This window comes from Petaurus breviceps, unplaced genomic scaffold (genome assembly GCF_028583685.1).
Source record: "Petaurus breviceps papuanus isolate PSGF00001 unplaced genomic scaffold, PetGlider_PUasm1.0 76, whole genome shotgun sequence".
Taxonomy (NCBI): Eukaryota; Metazoa; Chordata; class Mammalia; order Diprotodontia; family Petauridae; genus Petaurus; species Petaurus breviceps.
Genome location: NW_027186473.1, coordinates 58,521,391 through 58,542,329, shown reverse-complemented (window position 1 = coordinate 58,542,329; position 20,939 = coordinate 58,521,391). Strand labels below are relative to the sequence as shown.

General features: G+C 38.6%; 1 protein-coding gene across 10 annotated transcripts in view; it reads right to left on the bottom strand.

Annotated features, from left to right (window-relative positions):
• The window catches only part of TRIM2 (tripartite motif containing 2), a 144,205-nt gene that overhangs the window by 7,441 nt on the left and 115,825 nt on the right, over positions 1 to 20,939 (bottom strand). For 9 of the 10 annotated variants that reach the window (XM_069105571.1, XM_069105573.1, XM_069105574.1 and 6 more), the window contains exons 7-9: positions 16,501 to 16,604; positions 15,806 to 15,973; positions 177 to 357 (exon numbers count right to left, since the gene is read on the bottom strand). In XM_069105571.1, coding sequence (XP_068961672.1) covers positions 177 to 357; positions 15,806 to 15,973; positions 16,501 to 16,604 — 453 coding nt within the window. The remainder of the gene's footprint in view (positions 1 to 176; positions 358 to 15,805; positions 15,974 to 16,500; positions 16,605 to 20,939) is intronic. The other variant, XM_069105577.1, reaches the window with a different exon arrangement.

Sequence of the window (20,939 nt, the reverse complement as noted above, 5' to 3'; positions counted from 1 at the left end):
CTTTCCTTCTGCCCTTGTGGTTAACTGAGAAGCATTGAACATGCCTTGGCATGGCCTCAATCCCCAGCATCTTTCCAATCTCAGGGAAACATGCTGGGGATGTGGCCTCTTCAACATGCTCCATCATCATGCATATGTGAGCAGAAGAAGCATAAAAAAGGGGATTTACATATTACCATCGAGTGTACCTGCAAACTGCCTGTCCCCATTTCCTCGGCTACCAAACCTGGTCACGATTTTCCCATTGGGCTGGAAGATGAACACACAGCATGCTTTGTTGTCTACCACTATGATGTGTCCATTGCGGTCCACGGACACACCTTTTGGTCCCATCAGCTTTCCTGATCCAATTTTTGTCTGTGAGAGACAAGAAGGATACAATTAGGGTTTTAAATATTTTAGTGTGTAGAAACAGTGGAAATAGGAAACATTACTGGAAAATGAATTGATACAGTTCCCAAGATGTCACAAAATCTATTTTGTTCAAATAAATAAGTAAATAAATAGCTAGATAAAGAGAAATAAATAGAAGCCCTCTGCTGAAATTGTTACTTTCTTTTTCAGAAGTTGTAATTGCTTTCCTATAGGAAGAGGAACAATTAAAAGATCCATCATTCAAAATCTCATTTCCAAAGCTCTGATATTACTCTGGTAATTCACTAGTTTGTTTGGGGTTTAACCAAGTAGCACGGCAAAGCCCTAACTGTTCTATTTCTTGCTATTTCTGAAAATCTGAGATCAAGTTGGAAAAGTACACTGAATTCTGTCCAGAGTTTGCAATTATTGGATGGTCACACCAATGGTTAAATAATCCAAGTATTTTACCACATCATATCAAAAGAGTAGCATCCAATTTTTGTAAGCTAAGGATAAAATATCCAGCACATATTAACGTTTGCTCTTTTCTTAATAGGCTGGATCTGACACGATGCTTTTACTATCAACTGGGAGGCCAAAACTTGATAGGCTCAATCAACAATTCATGTGTTCAGACAAAGGTGGACATTGAAAAGCATGGATTCTGTCATTGCTTTTGGTATTCAGTGGATCTATGCTTATATCTATTGAATAATGACAGAAAGGAAAGCAAGACACATTGAACACACTTTTTTTGTCCTATTTCATCACCCCCTAGGATGCTTGGGAACAAGGACTCATCACATGACAAGGGCCATTTATATCCCCCAAATCTTAAGAGAAATTAAATACAGAGAAATTGGTATAGTCTTTCACTGTAAATAGCTCCTCTAATTGAACAACTCCATGAATAGTACCCTTGTTTCTGTCCAAGTAAGTAACTTCCTTCTTTTTGTTTGTTTTAAAAAATTTATTCAATTAAATTTAATACGACAAGTATTTATTAATCCCTTAGTACACACCAAGCACTGTGTACAGGAGTATAAAAGTGCTGGGGATAAAAAAAAAACAAAAATGAAATGGTTCCAGCCCATTAAAAGTTTATATTTTACAAGGAAGAAAGCAATATGTGTACAAATAAGTAAATACAAAATGTATATACTGAGGAATCAGAAAGGCCTCTCTTGGGTGGCAATTGAGCTAAGTCAAATCAAGCTCAGGGGTCCAGGAGGTAGAAGTGAGGAAGAACAATATCTGATGACAGGGGGACAGTCTCTACAAAGGCCTGGAGGTAGGAGATGAGGTATGATTTTAATGGGGAATAACCAATAGGCTAATTTAGCTTAGTAAATGAAGTGAAGAAATGTGAAATCGGGCTAGAAAGGTTCAAGTCAGATTGTGAAGGACTTTAAAGGTTGAATAAAGGAATTTGTAGTTTAGGGGAGCCAGAACGGTATGATGGGAAAATACACTGGCTTTGGAGTCAGGACACCTAGATTTAAATCTAGCCTCCATCACTTAAATACCCATGTCATCCTGGGCAAGTCATTTGCCTTGGACCTCGATTTCTTCTTCTATAAAGTCAAGGGGATGAAACAATTGATCTCTGAGATCCCTTCCAGTTCTAAATCTATGACTTTGTTATCATAGAGGCAATAGGCAGCCATGGCAGCTTTTTGAGCAGGCAAATGGCATGATGAGTTATTGCTTTAGAAATACCTATATTTATGTGGAGGATAAGCAACTAGGGGGAGTAATGAATAGAAGTCTTGAGTTTAAAATTCCACTTCATACTACTTACTAGCTGTGTGACCCTGGGCAAGTCACTTAATCTGTTTGCCTTGTCTATAAAATGCGGATAATAACAGCACCCACATTCTAGGGTTGTTGTAAGGATAAAATAAGATAATATTTGTAAAGTGCTTAGCACATTGGTACATGGTGGGTGTTTAATAAATGCTTATTTTCTTCCTTGTTTTAGACTTTAAGGTTGGCAAGGCACAGAATGTATAATTATCTCATCTGATCTTTACAACAATCCCATGAAACAGATGATATTATTCTTGTTGAACATACAAGGAAAGTGAGGCTGAAGTAGGTAAAATACAGTAAGTAAGTATCTGGTGAAGGTTTCAAATTCCGAGTCCAACACTCAATCCACTATTGTCATGCCTCTGCTCCCCAATTCAGAACCGCTGAGGAGTGACTGACAGTCACATTCTCAGGTTCTATCTTTGGTTCTCATCTCTTCTTATTCCCTTGGCTATGTTATTCATTTCCAGGATTTACACCATCACTTTTAAGCAAACAACCGACAAATCTATTTTACATCTCTTTTGAAAGCCCCAATTCCTCATTTTCTACTGCCTGTTAGACATTACCACATAAACATGCTACTGAAAACTCAAATTCAATGTGGCAAATTATATTCCTCTGCAAAACACCTCCAAATGTCCCTGCAAAACCCCTCTTCCTCCAAATGTACTAATTGTATGGTGCCATTGTTCTCTCTGCCTCCCAAGTTTAGAACCTCAAATCATCTGACTCTTCCCTATCTTTGGCTTTCATAGCTAATGAGTTATCACTTGCATGTTCCTTCACAAGAAGGACTTTGCCTCATCCCTTTCTTTCCTTCCTTACACTGCAAACATAATCACCCTTGTCACCTCTTCCCTGGAGTATTGCAAATACCTCTAACTAGTCTCCCTGACTGCGGGGTCCTGCCCTTCCTAATCCAAACTACATACTGCCTTTAAATTCCAAAAGCATATCTATGATTGTGTACTATCTTATTCAGATGCCTTCAGTAACTGCCTATTGCCACCTAAATAAAATCTAAACTCCTGAGCCTGACCTTTAATGCCCTCAATGGTGTGCCTCTCTGTCCCTCAAGTCCCCCTGCTCTCTCTGCATACTCTGGCCAAGTATAGGGAAAAAGCAACATGGCTTGCTTTTCCCTAAACATAATTTGTGCTTCTTGCTTCCATGACTCTGCTTATATTTTCTATGCAGAATGCTCTCCTACCCCTTCTGATTGTGGATACCTTACCCATTCCTTTTTTTTTTAAAGAGGTGGGGGGGGGAGGCAATTACAAGTAAACGACTTGTCCAGAATCACAAAGCCCTCCTGAATTTGAACTCAAGCCCTCCTGATGCCAGGGCAGGTGCTCTATCAACTATGCCACCAAGCTGGCCTGATGCTTTAAAGCAAACCTCTCTCTGACTACAAGGAAAGTATCTTAAAGACAGGGATGGGTCTTATATATATACATATATGTATGTATATGTACACATATACATACACACACATATAGCTTTTTGGAGGAGGGAAAGCATGGCAATTGGGGTTGATTTGCTCAAGGTCACAGGTCAGTTTTGTGTTAAGTGTCTGAGACGGAATTTGAACTCAGGTCTTCCTGACTTCAGGGCCAATGCTCTATTCACGGTGCCACCTAGCAGCCCCTTATATATTTTTGTATATCCCACTTTAGAGTTTACAAAACACTTTCCTCCTACCATTCCTAGGTAGGCTAGGTAGCAATTATCATCATCATCCATTTTACATGTGAGGAAACTGACCCTCAGATAAATTATATTAGTCACACAATCAGTAAATTTGGTGCCAGGACATCAGTCAATGTCTTTTGACACCAAGGCTGGTGCTTTTTCCCCCCACTACATCACCTATGTCTAATCCCATGAATAGACAAATCTAGGGGAGAGCTGACAATCAGTTTCTATAGTGGTAGCAAATGAAATGAAGTGAACATACTTTGCATTTTGCCAATCATGCAATTAGAAGATGGTGAATTTTCAAAAGGACAAATTGATGCTAAGTGGAGTGTTTACATCATTCTATCAGCACTAGGATCACTAAATCTGAGCCAGAATGAAAGGAACCTTAGGTTATGTAGCTTAATCATCACATTTTAAAGATGAAGAAACTGAGGGCCAGAGAAGCTAAGTGGCATAATCTTTTTTAAAGGGAAATTTTTAATGCACAAATATTTATTATTTCCCTTTACCAAATCTTCTCTCCACACTCCACCATGAAAAGAAAAAGAAAAAAAAACATCTTGTGATAAACATGCACAAACAAATCAAATTCCCCCATTGGGTTGTTCAAAAATGTATGCCTCATTACTCATCTTGGTGACTGGCACACCCCATCTTACACAACTAGTTATTGTCAGGGCTGGTATTCAAAGCCAGATCCTCTGGCTCCAGATTCAGTGATATTTTCATTACCAAAACATTGAAAGCCTGTGATAGGTTAAATGAGTTTCTATAGGATGGCCTGGGAATTCATAGCCATTTATAACATTTTTTTTAAGTGGGAAAAAAAGGCAGTCCAAGTTTCAAATAACCAAGTTATAAACAAACTTTTTTGGAACACAACCCCTTCCTAAGTTGAGAACTGGCCCAAACCACATCACACAGCTGCAAACAGGACACAACTCCCCTTACTCTATCTCCTGGCACTAAACACCATCTCTAGTAGCCCAGTAGACAGGCTGTGTTATCACTGCCTTCTTTATATTTATATCCTAGTGCTTAGCACAGTGCACGTACATAGCAGGCTCTAGATGGACTCTTGTTGATTGAATCCACCTGGATAAACAAAACTTTCTTATAGAATTAAATGATTCTATTACTCTTTAAGTAACAGTTCATACATAAGGGATAGCTAGGTGACCCAGTAGATAGGTCATTGGGTTTGGAATCAGGAAGATGAGTCTTCCTGAGTTCAAATCCAGCCTCAGACACTTACTAGCTATGTGACCTTGGGCAAGTCACTTAACCCTATTTGCCTCAGTTCCTCATCTATCAAATGAGCTGGCAAAGGAAATGGCAAACCACTCCAGTATCTTTGCCAAGAAAACCCCCAAAATGGGGTTATGGAGAATCAGATATGACTGAAACAACAACAAAAATAATAGTACATGATTCAGTTTGGTGTTTGGGACAGGACAAAATAATAAAATGGGTTGGTTTTTGTTGTTGTTGTTTTAGACTTTTTTTTTTTTAGAGATTGGGTCTCTCCATCTTGCCCAGGCTAAAGGTAGTGGTCACTACTTGGCCCTATCCCATTACAGATGATGACGGAAACTTTGACTTGCTCTGCTTTCTCTATGGGGCAGCATGCTGGTCCTCTGTTCCCAGTGGTTCACCATATTGGTGTTGAGTTCAGTGTGTATAACTGACTGGCTTTCACAATACTGTAGCTCAGAACTCCTGAGCTCAAGCCATCCACTAGCCTCAGCCACCCCCAGTAGCAGGGATACCAGGTCATACTTTCTGGACTAAAATAATTTTGCATTAAGTTGAGATATGACATTTTATGCTAAACTTTACTGACATAAACTATCTTCTAAAACCAATCTAGTAGAGACATAGTAAGCCAGGTTACCAACATGCTCTTTATATATCATATTGATTTAAATATGCTAATTATTTACTGGTTACACTCAGAGCCATAACTAGCAATTTTGGTGCCCAGGGCAATTGCACAAAACAGCACCTACCCCAACACTGGCAATATGGGAGATACCTTGCTTGGCTCCTCTGTACATGGCAAGGAGAAAGAGACCACAGGAGATCAACCATTGTGGTGAAAGACACTAAGGACACCATGAGGCCATTATTTTGGAAGGAGCAAGGCAAAGACAAAAGCTCACTTGGTTTAAATATTTGTGTTCTCTAAATTTTGATGTCCTGGCAAAGCCTTATAATTCCACTCTAATTAAAGTGCAGTTTCCACATTCCTACCTCACTCCCACCCTCTCCCTCAAAATCTGGTTTATAAAAAAACAGATTCCAGATTATAATAGTACTCTTAGCCTAAGATGAAGAGGCCAATAATCATGAAAATGAATAAAAACATCTTTAAATATAATTTTTTCAACTAAAAAAATTTTAACTTTTCAAAAAAATTCATATTATAGTTTTAATATGGTGATTCTGTACAGTTTTTCAGCGTATATTTCTGCTTATTTTTCCTTCACAGAAAACTCAATTTAGGGGTATGTTCAGGAGGAGATTAGATTCAAAACAATATAATACTGGTGTTATAAAGGACAAGCAAAAAATGGATAAGGGACTTGTTCCACTGACAACTGAAATTCTGTTAACTATCTCCTCCCAACTTAAATATTTGAATTAAAAGAATGCAAACAGATTTTATTTCTGGAAAATCTCATTTTATTCATTAACATGAAATATTTTTGTTAAAAGATTAATATCTTCAAATATCATCAAAATAACTATTGGCAAATTGTTCAAAAGAGTCATTTGGCTCATCATTCAGTTCAATTTTAAAAAATTTATTGGGCATCTGCTGTGTTTGAGGCCTTGAGCTAAATCCCAAATGAGTTGTATTCAATTAATTAGCTAGCTGTATATGCCTCTCTGTTAGTAAATTAGATGTCTGGGGAGGTACATTAACTCTTTCTGTCCACAGTAAGAAGTCACTTTGAATGTTATAATGGTCATACATTGTGTTATTTGAGTAGCCTGAAAAAATGCCAAGTAGTAAACTGGGCCCTGGGAAACCTGGTAACAGCATTTAGTGAGTGTAGTAGTGAAAAATGCAGGCCATGGGGGCTTGTGGTTTCAATTGGTTCAGGTGCTCATAAACCAACAAACCCTGGCACATCCAGCATGTGGAATTGGAGAAATTCCTTACTCTCTTATTCAGAATATGGTTGAAACAGCCATTCTAGCTAAAGAACAGGATGGATAGGATATAAGCAGTTAGCAATGGGACTAGACATTCCCTAAGATGTCTCTGTGTGTAGGTAGGGCTTTCCTCAAAACATGCAAAATGGATGCAAGAGAAAGTCCTTCTGTGATAGGTCTACAGTATCCTTTGTTTTTCCAAGTCAGGAATAAACCTTAATACAGAGAACCTGAGAAAAAGGAGGATGAAGATTCCTCTCTCATCATATAATTAACAAATTTCTCTTGAAGGACCTGAAGCCAGAACGATCCTGAAGGTAACCTAACAATAGACTTGGTCCCAGATAGCAATGGGAAGGATAGAGATGGCAGAACTTTCTCAAAGATCATGTCATTACACTGTTGGTGGAGCTGTGAAGTGATCCAACCATGCCAGAGTACAAGTTGGAAAGGGCAATCAAATACCCTTTGATCTAGGAATATCTCTACTAGGTCTGTATCCCCAAAAAAATAATTTAAAAAAAGGCAAGAGGACCTACATGTACAAAAATATTTATAGTAGCTCTTTTTGTGGTGGCAAAGGATTGGAAATTGAGGGGATGCCTATCAAGTGGGGAATGGTCAAACAAGTTGTGCTATATTCATGTGATGGAATATTACTGCATAGAAATGGTGAGCAGGCAGATTTCAGAAAAACCTGGAAAGATTTACAGGAACTGATGCTGAGTGAAGTGAGCAGAACCAGGGGAACATTGTATGCAGTAACAGCAACATTGTGTGATGATCAACCATGACTTAGCTCTTCTCAGCAATACAATGATCCAAGACAATTCCAAAAGACCCATGATGGAAAGTACTGTCCACATCCAGAGAAAGAACTGATGGAGTCTGAATACAGATCAAAGTGTATTGTTTTCACTTTCTTTGTTTGTTTTTTTTTTGTGGCTTTATCTTTTTGTTCTGTTCTTTCATATTACTAATGTAGAAGTGTTTTACATGATTGCACATGTATAACCTAAATAAGATTGTTTGCCATCTTAGGGAGAGGGTAGGGGAAGGAGGGAGGGAGTAAAATTGGGAACTCAAAGTCTTCCAAAAAAAATGAATGTTGAAAATTGTCTTGTCTCTCAATTACAATTGGAAAAAACAAAATATTACTAAAAAAAGACCACGTCATTATTCTCCTCCCTAGAGAATGGTATGCTTCCCCCCTTTTAGATGACCATTTTAATAGCCACTTAATTCCATGATTAGCATGAAGACATATACTCTACAAATTGAATAGACCAAGCTCTATTATGGATGAAAAAAAGAATGAAAATAAACCACTGCATTCAATGTTGTTCAAGATCCATCAATCTGTGTACTTTATGGGCCATAATCTGGCTGGGAAACACAGATCTTGAGTCCTCAGGTTATATCCAGAGGACCATCGATATTGTGGATACTTAAGACTGCACCAGGTAAAATAAATAAATTTAAAGTAGTTATTTATGCACATGGCTTAGAGCAGAGCTTCTTAACGTTCTTTGTGTCATGAACCTCTGAGCAAGGTGAAGCCTTTGGATCCTTTCTCAGAATAATGTTTTTAAAATGTATAAAATTCATAAGATTATTTTTTTAAGTTCAGGGATCTCAGGTTAAGAATCTTTGGCTTAGAGAAAATTTTGCCTCTTAGATTTGGTCATGTTTCCTAAAAGAGACATTTTACCATTAAAAAGTTTAATTTATAGCTAGTTTAAAGCAAATGTAGCACTCTGTTGAAGATCAATGCATTCTAAGAAAGTTGTAAGGGCAGTTAAAGGAAGAAAATGCCAGTTAAAGGGCAGTTAAAGGAAGAGATGGATAACTGTTCTCAGAATCAGAAAGACAAACGTTCGATTCCTTTGTTTGACACATACTGGCTGGCTGCCTTCAGCAAAATGACTAGGTAAGTCACACAACCTCTCACTTCTCTAGGCCAGGGCTTCTTAAACTTTTTCCACTCATGGTCCCTTCAGCACTTTTTAAAACTGGGGGTTGTGACCAAATACTTTTAAAAATAATAAATTGCAGAGAAGGTGCTAATTACATGATTATAGTTGTTGTTGTTGTTTTTGCCCAGTAGTCCCCTATACTAATGAAATCACAAGAATCATCCCTATCCCTTAATGGACATGCATAATGGAAAAGTCTATCTTAACATATTGAACATTTTCAGATGTACCCTGCAGGTGGCCAATCTTTCTAAGGCTTAGTTCTTAAAGAGCTGCCAAAAGATTTCTGCAAATATAAGAAAAGAAACTAAATAGAAACACAATGAAATTTATCAAATGGCCAGTTGCAGGAAAATTATGACTAATGGACTTTATAACTGATGAATGACTGCAAGGCCAGATGATTGAACAAGGGCAGAATGAAATTAAAACAAACAACCATTAGCATATCATTTCCATAAGCAGTCAGAGTGGTCAATAAAAATTATCTATATTATTCTTGCATGAAGAACTGAAACCTGAAAAGCAGAGTCATGATGGGGAGGCAGGGTTTAAATCCTCTCCCTCAAGCTTGAATTAAGAAAGTATGTATAATTGAGCATATCTGAAGCAATATATGATTTTGCTACCTTGCCAGAAGTGGCAAATATGGGACACTTCAGTCATCTAATTATACCTGACAAACTGCATTGGTGGCAGGTGTGAGGCTGCATACATTTAATGGAGAATTTCCTGATTCTGGGACAGAGATTTTCCAAAACAAAATGACAGTGCTGTACCTGGTCCTAGAGCAAAAAGTCCTAGTCTTGGAGGGGGCAGAGTCAAGATGGCAGAGTAGAAACAGGACTTCTGCACAGCTCCAGTTTCCACCTCTTCCAATTCATGTGAAAAATGACACTAGACAAACTTTGGAGCTATAGAACCCATAAAATTACACAGAGAAGCTAACCTCCTGCTGAGGACAGCCTGGCAGGCCAGCAGGGAGTGTCCAGTGCAGCACTCTGGGAGCAAAGCCCAGCTCTGTGGGAGCCCGAGATTCTGGCCTCAGGGCGGCCTGACTAGCTGGAGGGACTTCAGATCACCAGCAGCTGTAGTGGTTTCCAGAATTATCAAACTATAGATGCCAAGGACAAAGTGAGAGGCCAGTGCAGTGTGGACTTTGGGATCCAGTAGTTTGGGAGTGTGGTCAACCTTTGCCCCTGCGGCGAGAAGTGGCTGAGGCACCATGGCTGTGCAGCCACTGCCTCACGGCTGCTTCAGAGCTCCTGGTCTGCAGATTGTAGGGGGACCAAGCTACCAGTCTGAGGGGTAATCACTCTTGCTTTAACCTGCTTAGATCTCTATTGCTGTCTAGGGTGGAGGTCCTGGGGTGCATGAGCAGTCTGCCAGAGCATGTGAAGGCTTCAGAGAGGGCACCCAACTAATACCTACAGCTGCTGCAAAAACCCCAGCATTTGGGATAAAGTTCCTGTTTCTGATAGCAGAGTTCTACTGTGGCAAAAGGCTCAAAAGTCAAGTAATTGAGTGGCAACATAAGGAAGCAAATCAAACAGAGCAATCCAACTTTACACTCCTATTTTGGGGACAAAAAGGATCAAAGCAAGGAACAGGAGGAAGACGGTGAAGTCAGAACTCCTGCACCAAAAGCTTCCAAGTAAAATATGAGCTTGTTACAGGCCATAGAGGAGTTTTAAAAGGATTTTGAAAATCAAATAAGAGAAGTAGAGGAAAAATTGGGAAGAGAAATGAAAACAATGCAAGAAAATTATGAAATGAGAGTCAACAACCTGACTGAAGAAAATAACACCTTAAAAAATAGAGTAACTCAGATGGCAAAAGAGGCTCAAAAAGGCCATGAGGAGAAGAATGCCTTAAATTTGCCAGATGGAAAAAGAATCTCAAAAGCTCACTGAAGAGAATCATTCCTTCAGAATTAGATTGGAGCAAATGGAAGCTAGTGACTTTATGAGAAATCAAGATACTATTAAACAGATCCAAACAAATAAAAAAAATAGAAGGCAATGTGAAATATCTCATTGGAAAAACCACTGACCTGGAAAATAGGTCCAGGAGAGATAATTTAAAAATTATTGGACTACCTGAAAGCCATGATCAAAAAAAGAACCTAGAATTCATCCTTCAAGAAATTATCAAGGAAAACTGTCCTGATGTTTTACAACCAGAGGGCAAAATAGAGGTTGAAAGAGTTCACTGATCACCTCCTGAAAAATATCCCAAAAACAAAACTTCTAGGAATATTATATCCAGGTTCCAGAGTTCCCAGAACAAGGAGAAAATATTACAAGCAGTCAGGAAGAAATAATTTGAATATTGTGGAAACACAATCAGAATAACTCAGGACCTGGCAGCTTCTACACTGAGGGATTGAAGGGCTTGGAATATGATATTCCAGAGGTCAAAGGAGCTGGGATTAAAACCAAGAATCACCTACCCAGCAAAAATTAGTATCATGTTTCAGAGGAAGATATGGTCATTCAGTGGAATAGAGTGCTTTCAAGCGTTCTTGATGAAAAAAACAGAGTTGAATAGAAAATTTGATATCCGGATACAAGAAGCAAGAGAAGCTTGAGAAGGTAAACAGGGAAAAGAAATCATAAGGAACTTATCAGAGTTGAACTATTTATATTCCTACATGGAAAAATGATAATTGTAACTTATGAAACTTCTTTAGTATGAGAATAGTTGAAGGGAATAGAAATGTGTATATATATATATATATATGTATGTATGTGTGTGTATAGATGTATGTATATGTATACATACATACATATGTCTATACAGGAGGGTAAATGGGTATATGAATACATATGTGAATGTGTATATATTCTGTCTACAAGTATACATAGATAGAGAGATAGAGGGCACAGGACCAATTTAATAGGAAGGGATTATACTCAAAAAAGGTGAAAATATTATCCTTTCAAAAGGTGAAATTAAGAGGTGAGAGAGGAATATAAAGAGATATGGGGAGAGATATAATGGGATAAATTATCTGACATAGAAGAGGCAAGGGAAAATTGTTACAATGGAGGGGAAGAACAGAAAGGCAAAAGGGAATGGGTCAACCTTATTCTCATTGAATTTGGCTTAGGGAGGGAATGACATACACACTAAATAGGGTATCTCACCCTATAGGAGAATAGAGGGGAAGGGGATGAGAGAGGGAATAATGCCAGGGAGGGCAGCCTGAGGGGGAGGGAATTTGGAAGCACCTGCTTTTGAAAAGGGACAGGATCAAAGTAGACAATAGAACAAATGGGGGGTGGGATAGGTTGGAGGGAAATATAGTCAGTCTTTCACAATATATCCACTATGGAAATGTTTTTCATAGCTACACATGTACAACCTATATTGAATTACTTATCTTCCCAGTGAGGGTGGGTGACAAGGGAGGAAGGGAAAGAATCTGGAATCCAAAGTTTTAAAATTAAATGTTTAAAAATTCATATACATATAATTATTATTATTATTTTACATGTAACTGGGAAATGAGATATACAGGCACTGGGACATAGAGATCCACTGTGCCCTACTGGAAAGTTGAAGGGGTAATGGGGAAAGATATGGGAGAGGGGCGGCCAGGTAGCACAGCAAGTAAGAGCACCGGCTCCAGTGTCGGGATGACCTGGGGATCAAGTCTGGGCTCAGATACTCAGCACCACACCCAGAAATAACTGGCTGTGTAACCTTGAGCAAGTTACTTAACCTGGATTGCTTTTTAAAAAAAAGATATGGGAGAGAGCAGATTGGGGGATGGAAAATTGGGGAGAAAATTTGTAACTCAAATTGTGGAAATGAATGTGGAATTGAATTGAAATGAAATTGTGGAAATATATTTAGTGTGTATGTCATTCCCTCCCAAACTGAAATTGAAACGAATTGTGGAAATGAATGATATAAACTAAAAAATTAAAAAGAGAGAAAAAAAGAGAAATTGAATAAAAAAAATTAACTCAGTTTCAGCTCTGAAGCATACTAGCTATGTGACTCTAGGCAAGTCACTTAATCTCTCACTCTCAGTTTCCTCATCTGCAAAATGAGGAAAATGACAGTGCCTCTTTTCCATGGCTATTGTTGGAATCAAATGAGAGAATATTTGTAAAGGGCTTTGCAAACCGCAGAAAACTCCAGAAAAAATATATTAGACCCTGATTATTGTAATTTGGTGGGGAGGCTTTATTGGGGTGGGGAGGGAGAGAGTTAATATATGTCTCTAGGCTTCCAGTAAGATATGGCACTTGAACCAAGCATCTCATAGGCATAATAAATGTAAAATAGAGTTGACTGTAATATATCAGTAGGAGGGAATTGCTTGTTCAAAGTAGGGAACGTGGTATAATGGAAACAAACCATGCCAATCTGGGATTTCTAGTTCTGACTCCGGAATTGACTTGCTGTTTGACCTTAGGAAAGTCAAGGTCACTCTAGGGCTCAAGATTCCTCAGGTATAAAATGAACAGTTTTTATGAAATGCTTTCTTCTAGCAATAATTTTCTTTCAGTCTATGGCACAGAAGTGGTAGGAAGTTTTCTTTGTCATTCACTAACATTATACCAACTGACATCCAAGTATCTGAAGGCTCTCTTCTCTTGCTATTTGTGTTCCAAACAAACCAAGAAAATCCTTTTTAGTGTTCTTCGTGAGGTGCTGTCAAAGAGATCAGGATGGTAGAGACTGAAGGTTTGATGGCTAGGCTAACATCTACCCAGAATTCCTTCCTCATCCTGCTTGGGGAACGGATGGGTATGTTCCATGTTTCTGGGACTAAGGGGTGGGGAATGAGCTGATTTTAACAATGCTAAGGGCTTGTGGAGCAGGGCAGCCACCAAAGTGTGTGGACCAGAAGAGAAAAGGGAAGGCAAGAAATGACATGTGGCCATCATGATTTATAGGATATACTTGTGTGATCAAATCATGCCTAGAAAACAGGGCAAATGTTTTGCTGCTGTAACTGCTGAGGATTTCTGAGCCTAGAGCCAATGATCCTTTATTCCTCTCCTAAATAGCACAATAGAGAGAGAGCACTGAGCCCTGGAGTCAGAAAGACCTGAGCTCAAATCTAGTCTCAGACACCTAACTAGCTATGTCACCCTGGGTAAGTCACTGGACTCCTGTCTGCCTCAGTTTCCTTAATTGTAAAATGGGGATAATAATAGCTCTTATCTCCCACAGTTGTTGTGAAGATCAAATGAGATATATTTGTAAAGAGCTTAGGACAGAGCCTAGCACATAGTAAGCATTTAATAAATGATTGTTCCCTTTATGAGCCTGGTGCTTTTCTTGGGTGTAACAGGTTTATAAGTTCCTTAAACTTTTTTTTTCTTTAAATGTCAACAATCATGTTAAAGTCTATTAACTGCTGCATTGCCCAAGTTCAGTGGAGAGGGACAATTGGGAAGTTTACTGGACAAGACAGATTTTGAAGCTGTAGGATTTTTTCCAGTGATGCATTATTGATTTGGGGCTCTGAGTTGAAAGAAAAAGGGAATTATTTATTCAATTTTACAATGCTCCAGGACAGAGAGGGAACACATATACAAGGATCTTGACATTTATGTCAAAAGCTATTCATCTTTTTTGTGTTATTGACCCTTTTGGTGGTCTGGTGAAGCCTTTAGATCCCTTTTCTGAATAATACTTTAAATGCTTAAAACAAAATACATAGGATTATGAAGGAAATCAACTACATTGAACTACAATGATCAAAATATTTAAAAAACAAGCTCACTGACCTTGAATCAAGAATTCCCACTCTAGGTAATGAATGAATCAGCAGTAGCTAGGGGGCTGTGATCAGCTAAGTTAGTTCTAAGACTTCTTTCCAGGGTGGGTTTTGAGAGCCCTTTCCAGAGGAAAGGAGTCTAGGGAGTAGCTAGAGGCAGTTGTATATAGAGGGAAGGGGTATCCTGGCCCACCCAAAGGGAAAGTAAGGGTAACTGACAACCTTAATCAGCACACAGGCATTACCATGCAAGCATTTAGAATAGCCTTCCCTTACCACTTCCCCCTCAAAAACAAAAACAAAAACCCCTTGACTTTTGTCTTTGTTTTGGTCAGGACCTGTGACTTCACTGGTATAAAAAAATTCCAGTAAGGAAAATCAATGTGTCTGTGGCCTGAGATAGCTGCCTGGGACACAGGCAGAAGATAAGTGAGTTTCCTAGGATCACACAGTGAGAAATCTCAATGAGAAAATAGAAAAATACAGTTATTATATCAAGTCTAGAACTTTACAATATGAAGAACCAAAATTTGGACTGAAGGTCCGATTTTCTGAAGTGTCACGTGTATCATTCACTTTACTAGTTCAAATACCAGTAAAATGGAGAAAACAGAGACTTTCTTTTATATGGGTGTCATCTCCACACCCTGAACAATGACTATTTCAGAAAGCAAGGAGTGGTTTTTCCTTGTTCCTTTTAGACCTTGGACTTAAGAGTCCACACTTTTCAACACTTTTTTTTGGAAACTATGCTGTACAGCAGGCTTCTATCCTCTAGGGGGTAAAATGTTCTTTTGTGCATTTTCTTTTACTATACAATATTAGTAAAGGAAAGATGATTTTATTTAATGTATGCTTTGTCCCCTTCCCCCACTTCAACCCCCATTTTATCTAAAATGCTGGGCATTCTGAATGAAAAGGCTTTAATTTAGGAAGTTCTAAATACAAAACTCCTCTCCCTTAGTAAATGAATCCCATTTCAGCATATTTTTAATAAATTAGTTTCCAATTGATTTTTTAATATTACCATAAGTGTATGTTACTAACTCACCTTAAACTTCCCATCAGAAGAGAAAATGCTAACCCATTTATTATCATAATCTGCAATGATTATGTCCCCACAGGGATGAACAGCAACCCCTGTTGGCCGTTGCAGCTGGCCGGGAGACCGTCCTCGGATACCAAAACGACTTTTGAACTGGCCATCGTTGGAAAATATCTGTTTCAAAAAAAAAAGCATGAGAAATGGCACAAGAATTACTGAAGGGTGACATAAATAAGACCATATGTTACAATTAATACATTCAGTCACACAGAACAAGAACATCCCTTGATGTTCCCTTGAGAACATCCTGTTAACTCGTTATCTAAGCTAGTTTCTTACATACAGACCATATTGCCTAAGTGTTTTCGATGTTTAAGTAATAAACATTGGATTCATATCCATTATCTCAAAATGATCATTTCAATTTTTAAGTTCATTTTTAATTATAAAGGTGCTAGGTGAACCAGGGGATAGATATTTGACAGGGAGCCAGAAAGTTCATATCTGGCCTTGGACATTAAGTTAATGACACATTGGTTTAATGTGTCACCCTGGGCAAGTCACATAATTTGTAAAATGGAGATAATAATACCACCTAACTCTCAGGTTGGCTGTGAAGATCAACTGAGATAATATTTGTAAAGTGCTTTGCAAACCTCAAAAGGATTATATGAAGGCTATTAATAATTTTCATATCATACCTGCACACATTGGTTGTTGCTGTCTGCAATTAATATCTTTCCTGTGTTAGATGCAGCTACCCCCTGAAGATTTGTAAATTCTCCTTTATTTCTTCCTTTGGTACCTGCAAATAATCACAGAACAGTAGATATTAAGAACTAGATAATTAGGTCTCTCAATTCCAGCAGGAATTTCTTTCTATAGGTGGTCTTTGTTTACTTCATAATAATTTTTACTTCTCACCAGCCTTTGATAATCAAGAACGAAACAGGACAAAATCTAAGCCACGTATAGCAACGCTTTTGTGAAAGGAATCTCTTTTTCTATAGTTAGATGATGTGGTGTCATGTCTACATTGGGATTCTTGATTTAGAATTGGAAGGGACCCCAAAAGCCATCTAGTCCAATCCTCTTGTGCTACAAAGAAGGACATTGATTTGACTGTGGTCGCACAAGTTTGTCAGCATCACAAGTGGAATTTAACCCCTTGTCCTAGTAACAGCTTCTTCTCTGGATTTTACTACTGGGATGCTCTTCCATCCCAGTTCTGGTAATTTGTTCTCTAATTTGCTTTCCTGCCTTGGTTGTCCTCCCTTTACTTAGGTCTATGTTAGCATTTTCCTGTTATTCTTTCACTCTATAAACAGAGGAAGCTAGGTAGAGCAGGGAATAGGGTACTGGGTGTGAAGTCAGAAATACCTGAGTTCAAATGTGACCTCAGAAAGATACTTACCGTACTGTGTGACCCTGGGCAAGTCACTTAACTTTTGTCTGCCCCAGTTTTCTCAAACACAAAATGAGGATAATAACAGCACCTACCTGCCAGTGTTGTTTTAAAGGTCAAATGAGATAATAATTGTAAAGGATACTTAATAAATGCTTCCTTCCTTCTGTCAACATGCATAGTACTTAAATATCACCATGGTTTCAACAGGATTTAGTTCTACAAATATTTCAGCAAATAAAGCCCAATCATTAACATTTTTGTATACACATATATTATGTATATGTGTGTACATGAAAACACAGAGGATTACTCCTAGTGTGGGAACTTCCTCTACCCAGGCAGATTGCAATTCATTTGTGGCTTAGTATATAAGTCCTAGAGATTTGCTTGAAATATATAGGGTTTAAATCATTTGCTCAACATCACACAGCTGATAAATGTTGATGGTAGGTTTGAGGCAAGGTTCTCTTTACCAAATACCCTGCTCTCTATCCACTACACCATGCTGTCTCTGTGGGGGAAAAGGGCATTTTGGACGGTTGTAAGAAAATCCTGACATTCACAAATGTTAGTTCTGCCTGAATGCAGGAGGACAGTACTTCTGTTTTTTTAGGAGTTAGATTTTTCTCTGTGGTGGAGATTTCGATTTACAAGGTGCTGAACTCACAGTGGTTTATTTTTTTTCATTTGTTGGTGAGGTAGTGAAACCAAGAGCTATTTTATAAGGAAAAAAAATTCTATTTCCAATTTGAGGGACACAAAGCAATCAGCCAGCACCAGTTCCTTGATCTTCACTGACCTTCTCATGGTAGATAAGTGGCAAGTATTTTTCTCCATTTTAGAAGAGAGAGAAGATGGGCTGTCAGCAGCATTTATAAGAAAAACTAGGACACCTGACTTAGACTCTATTTCTCAAAATGTAAGGACACAGAAAGTAAGAGATGAAAGCCTCAGGTGGGTTTATTTGAAATGGGTTTATTTCTGAACATTATTTCTAAAGGACTGACATAGTAGTCTTCCAAGTAGGGAATTTTCTTTCTACATATATAAAGGCTATTCCAACAGTGTCCATTCCAGGTTAATAAGCATAAGGGAATTTATTCAACAAAAGGATTCCTGCAAAGAGTACCAGGAAACAAGATGAAGCAAGCAGAAAAAAAAATGTCAAGGAGACTTAAAGAGTAGTAGATGTTTACTGTATTTCACAGACATTTAGAACTCATTTCAATTGAATTGGGAGGCAGCATGGTAGTGGTGGTGTTTAGTTGTTTCAGTCACATACAGCTTTTCTTGATCTCATTTAGGGTTTTCTAGGCAAAGATACTGGAGTGGTTTGCCATTTCCTTCTTCAGCTCATTTGACAGATGAGGAAACTGAGGCTAAGAGGGTTAAGTGATTTGCCTAGGGTCATATATCTAGCTAAGTGTCTGAGGCCAGAGTTGAGCTGAGGTCTTCCTGACTCTGGGCCCAGCACTCTATCCGGGGTGACACCAGCAAAGAGTAATAGACAGTAAGCTGGGCTGAGTCAGAAGACCTGTGTTCAAGTACTGTATCTGACTTGTGCTTAATAAATGCTGATGATACTTTGATTGACTGAATGATAAAACTAGAACAAAGCTAGGGCACTGGGTTTGGAGTCACTGAACATAGTTTAAATCCAGAATCAAGTTATTTAACCTGTGTGACTATGGACAAGTCACCTTGCCTCTCCAGTTTTTAGAAACACAAAGTGCCGACCTACATTGGTAAATAGGGTTTTCTTTATAGTTGGGGGTTCTTTATAGCCAAAAAAAATCACAGGTATGATGATCCCCTTCAAATGAACAACATAAATATTGGAGGGGGGAGGTAGCTAGGTGGCACAGTGGATAGAGGAGCACAGGCCCCAAAGTTAGGAGGACCTAAACTCAAATCCAGCCTCAGACATGTACTAGCTGTGTGACCCTGGGTAAGTCATTTAACCCTGATTGCCTCCCCCCCCCCCCAAAGACTGTTCATGGGAAGATGAAACACTACTCACAAAGGATGGAGACGTGTCCAGGCTTCAGGGCCAAAAGACAGGCAACACTTTTCACAGTTCAAAGAAGGAAAATCTGATTGCCACTTTATGATTTCAATGACTTTCAATAAGTATAATGACCAAGTTTGATGTTTTCCTTAGGGAGGGGCAAAATGACATGAATCTTTATAAAAGAGCAGAGAAAGGTAGGTCAGTCCTGGCAACATTCAAGTAACTGGGATGAGTCCTAAGAAGAGCCAGGTTGTAATAAAACAGATATTATGTGAGATGATCAGAAGCAGAACTTATCTCTACTTTGCCCCAACCCAATGACAACAAAAATAGGGCCTAATATGGACCACTGTCTGAACTGATGTTCAGCAAACAGCAAGATCGTTCACATTGGGGATATCAGTTTATCTGGTTTTTTGGTTGTTGTTTTTTTTTTTTAAGTGGAAGAAGGGTAGGCTACATGGTCTCTAAGGTAACCTTCCAGGTATAAAGACATAATCTATGAACCAAGTGTTGAGGTTGGTATTTGGCCAATGTGAAGGACCCAGTCAGAGGGGATGTGATTTGTGGCAAGATTACTTTTCCTTCAAAGGCTAGTACAACCAACTTAGGTTTTAGTCCCAAGGAATGGGTATAAGTCAGAGTACTAATAGAGGAAAGCAACAGAGTAGGGGTTTTTAAACTAAGGGACCTGTAGAAAGATTTCAGGGGACTGTGAAGCTGAATAGGGAAAAGTATACATTTTCCTTAATTTTGAGCTGAAATGTATCATTTCCTTTAATTACAAATGTACACAACAATCATTCTGAGGCATCCATAAGTTTTGCCAGAGTGCCAAAAAGGGTCCAAGACAAAAGAGTTCAGAATATCTGCAATAGAGGGACCATGTCATTAGGAACGGACTAAAAGCTCAAGAGCCGACAGCAAGATTATTGAGCTACCTGAATTTTGAATCTTGGTCCCAGGGTCAGAGCAGGGGTGGGTCTATAGGTGGGATACAGAGAACCAGGCCAGTCATAATACTGTGCAGCAACATAACCTATTCCTGAAAATATGTCATATCTAGGACTTTTGAGAATTAAAATTTACTTTGACAAAAGCACTCTGAAGAAAATAGAAAAGCCAAAAAAAAAAAAACAAACTTGGGTGAAAGAAAGAATCCTAGAATCAGAAACCTGGAGATGGAAAAGACATAAGGAAACTAAGAGAGGTAAGCAGTAACCAAGAGCTGGACAAAATGAGATAGGGATAAAGAAAGAATGGAGAGGCATTAAATTAACATTTTTCAAACATTTTCAGTCTGTGGACCACTTAACTAGACAAAAGATTTCTCTCACCCACCGCTTAAACCCCTCCCCAGAATGAAGGGGGGAAATGGCACTGTTTTTTGAGACACCGGTGAAGTTATGTCTGATTTTGGAAGTAAAATGATTACTTTTGCTAGAAGCCAAAGTATAGACAATGTCACATTACCATATCTACTTACTTGGTGCTCCCTCTTTTTTATTGTTGTTCAGTTGTGTCTGACTTTATGACCCCATTTGGGGTTTTCTTGGTAAAGATACCAGAGTTGTTTGCCATTTCCTTCTCTAGTTCATGTTATAGATAAGGAAACTGAGGCAAAAGGCTCACACAGCTAGTATCTGAGGCCAGATTTGAACTCAGGTCTTTCCTGACTCCAGATGCTCTGTCTGCTGCCCTCTTTTGTCTCCCTTATTATT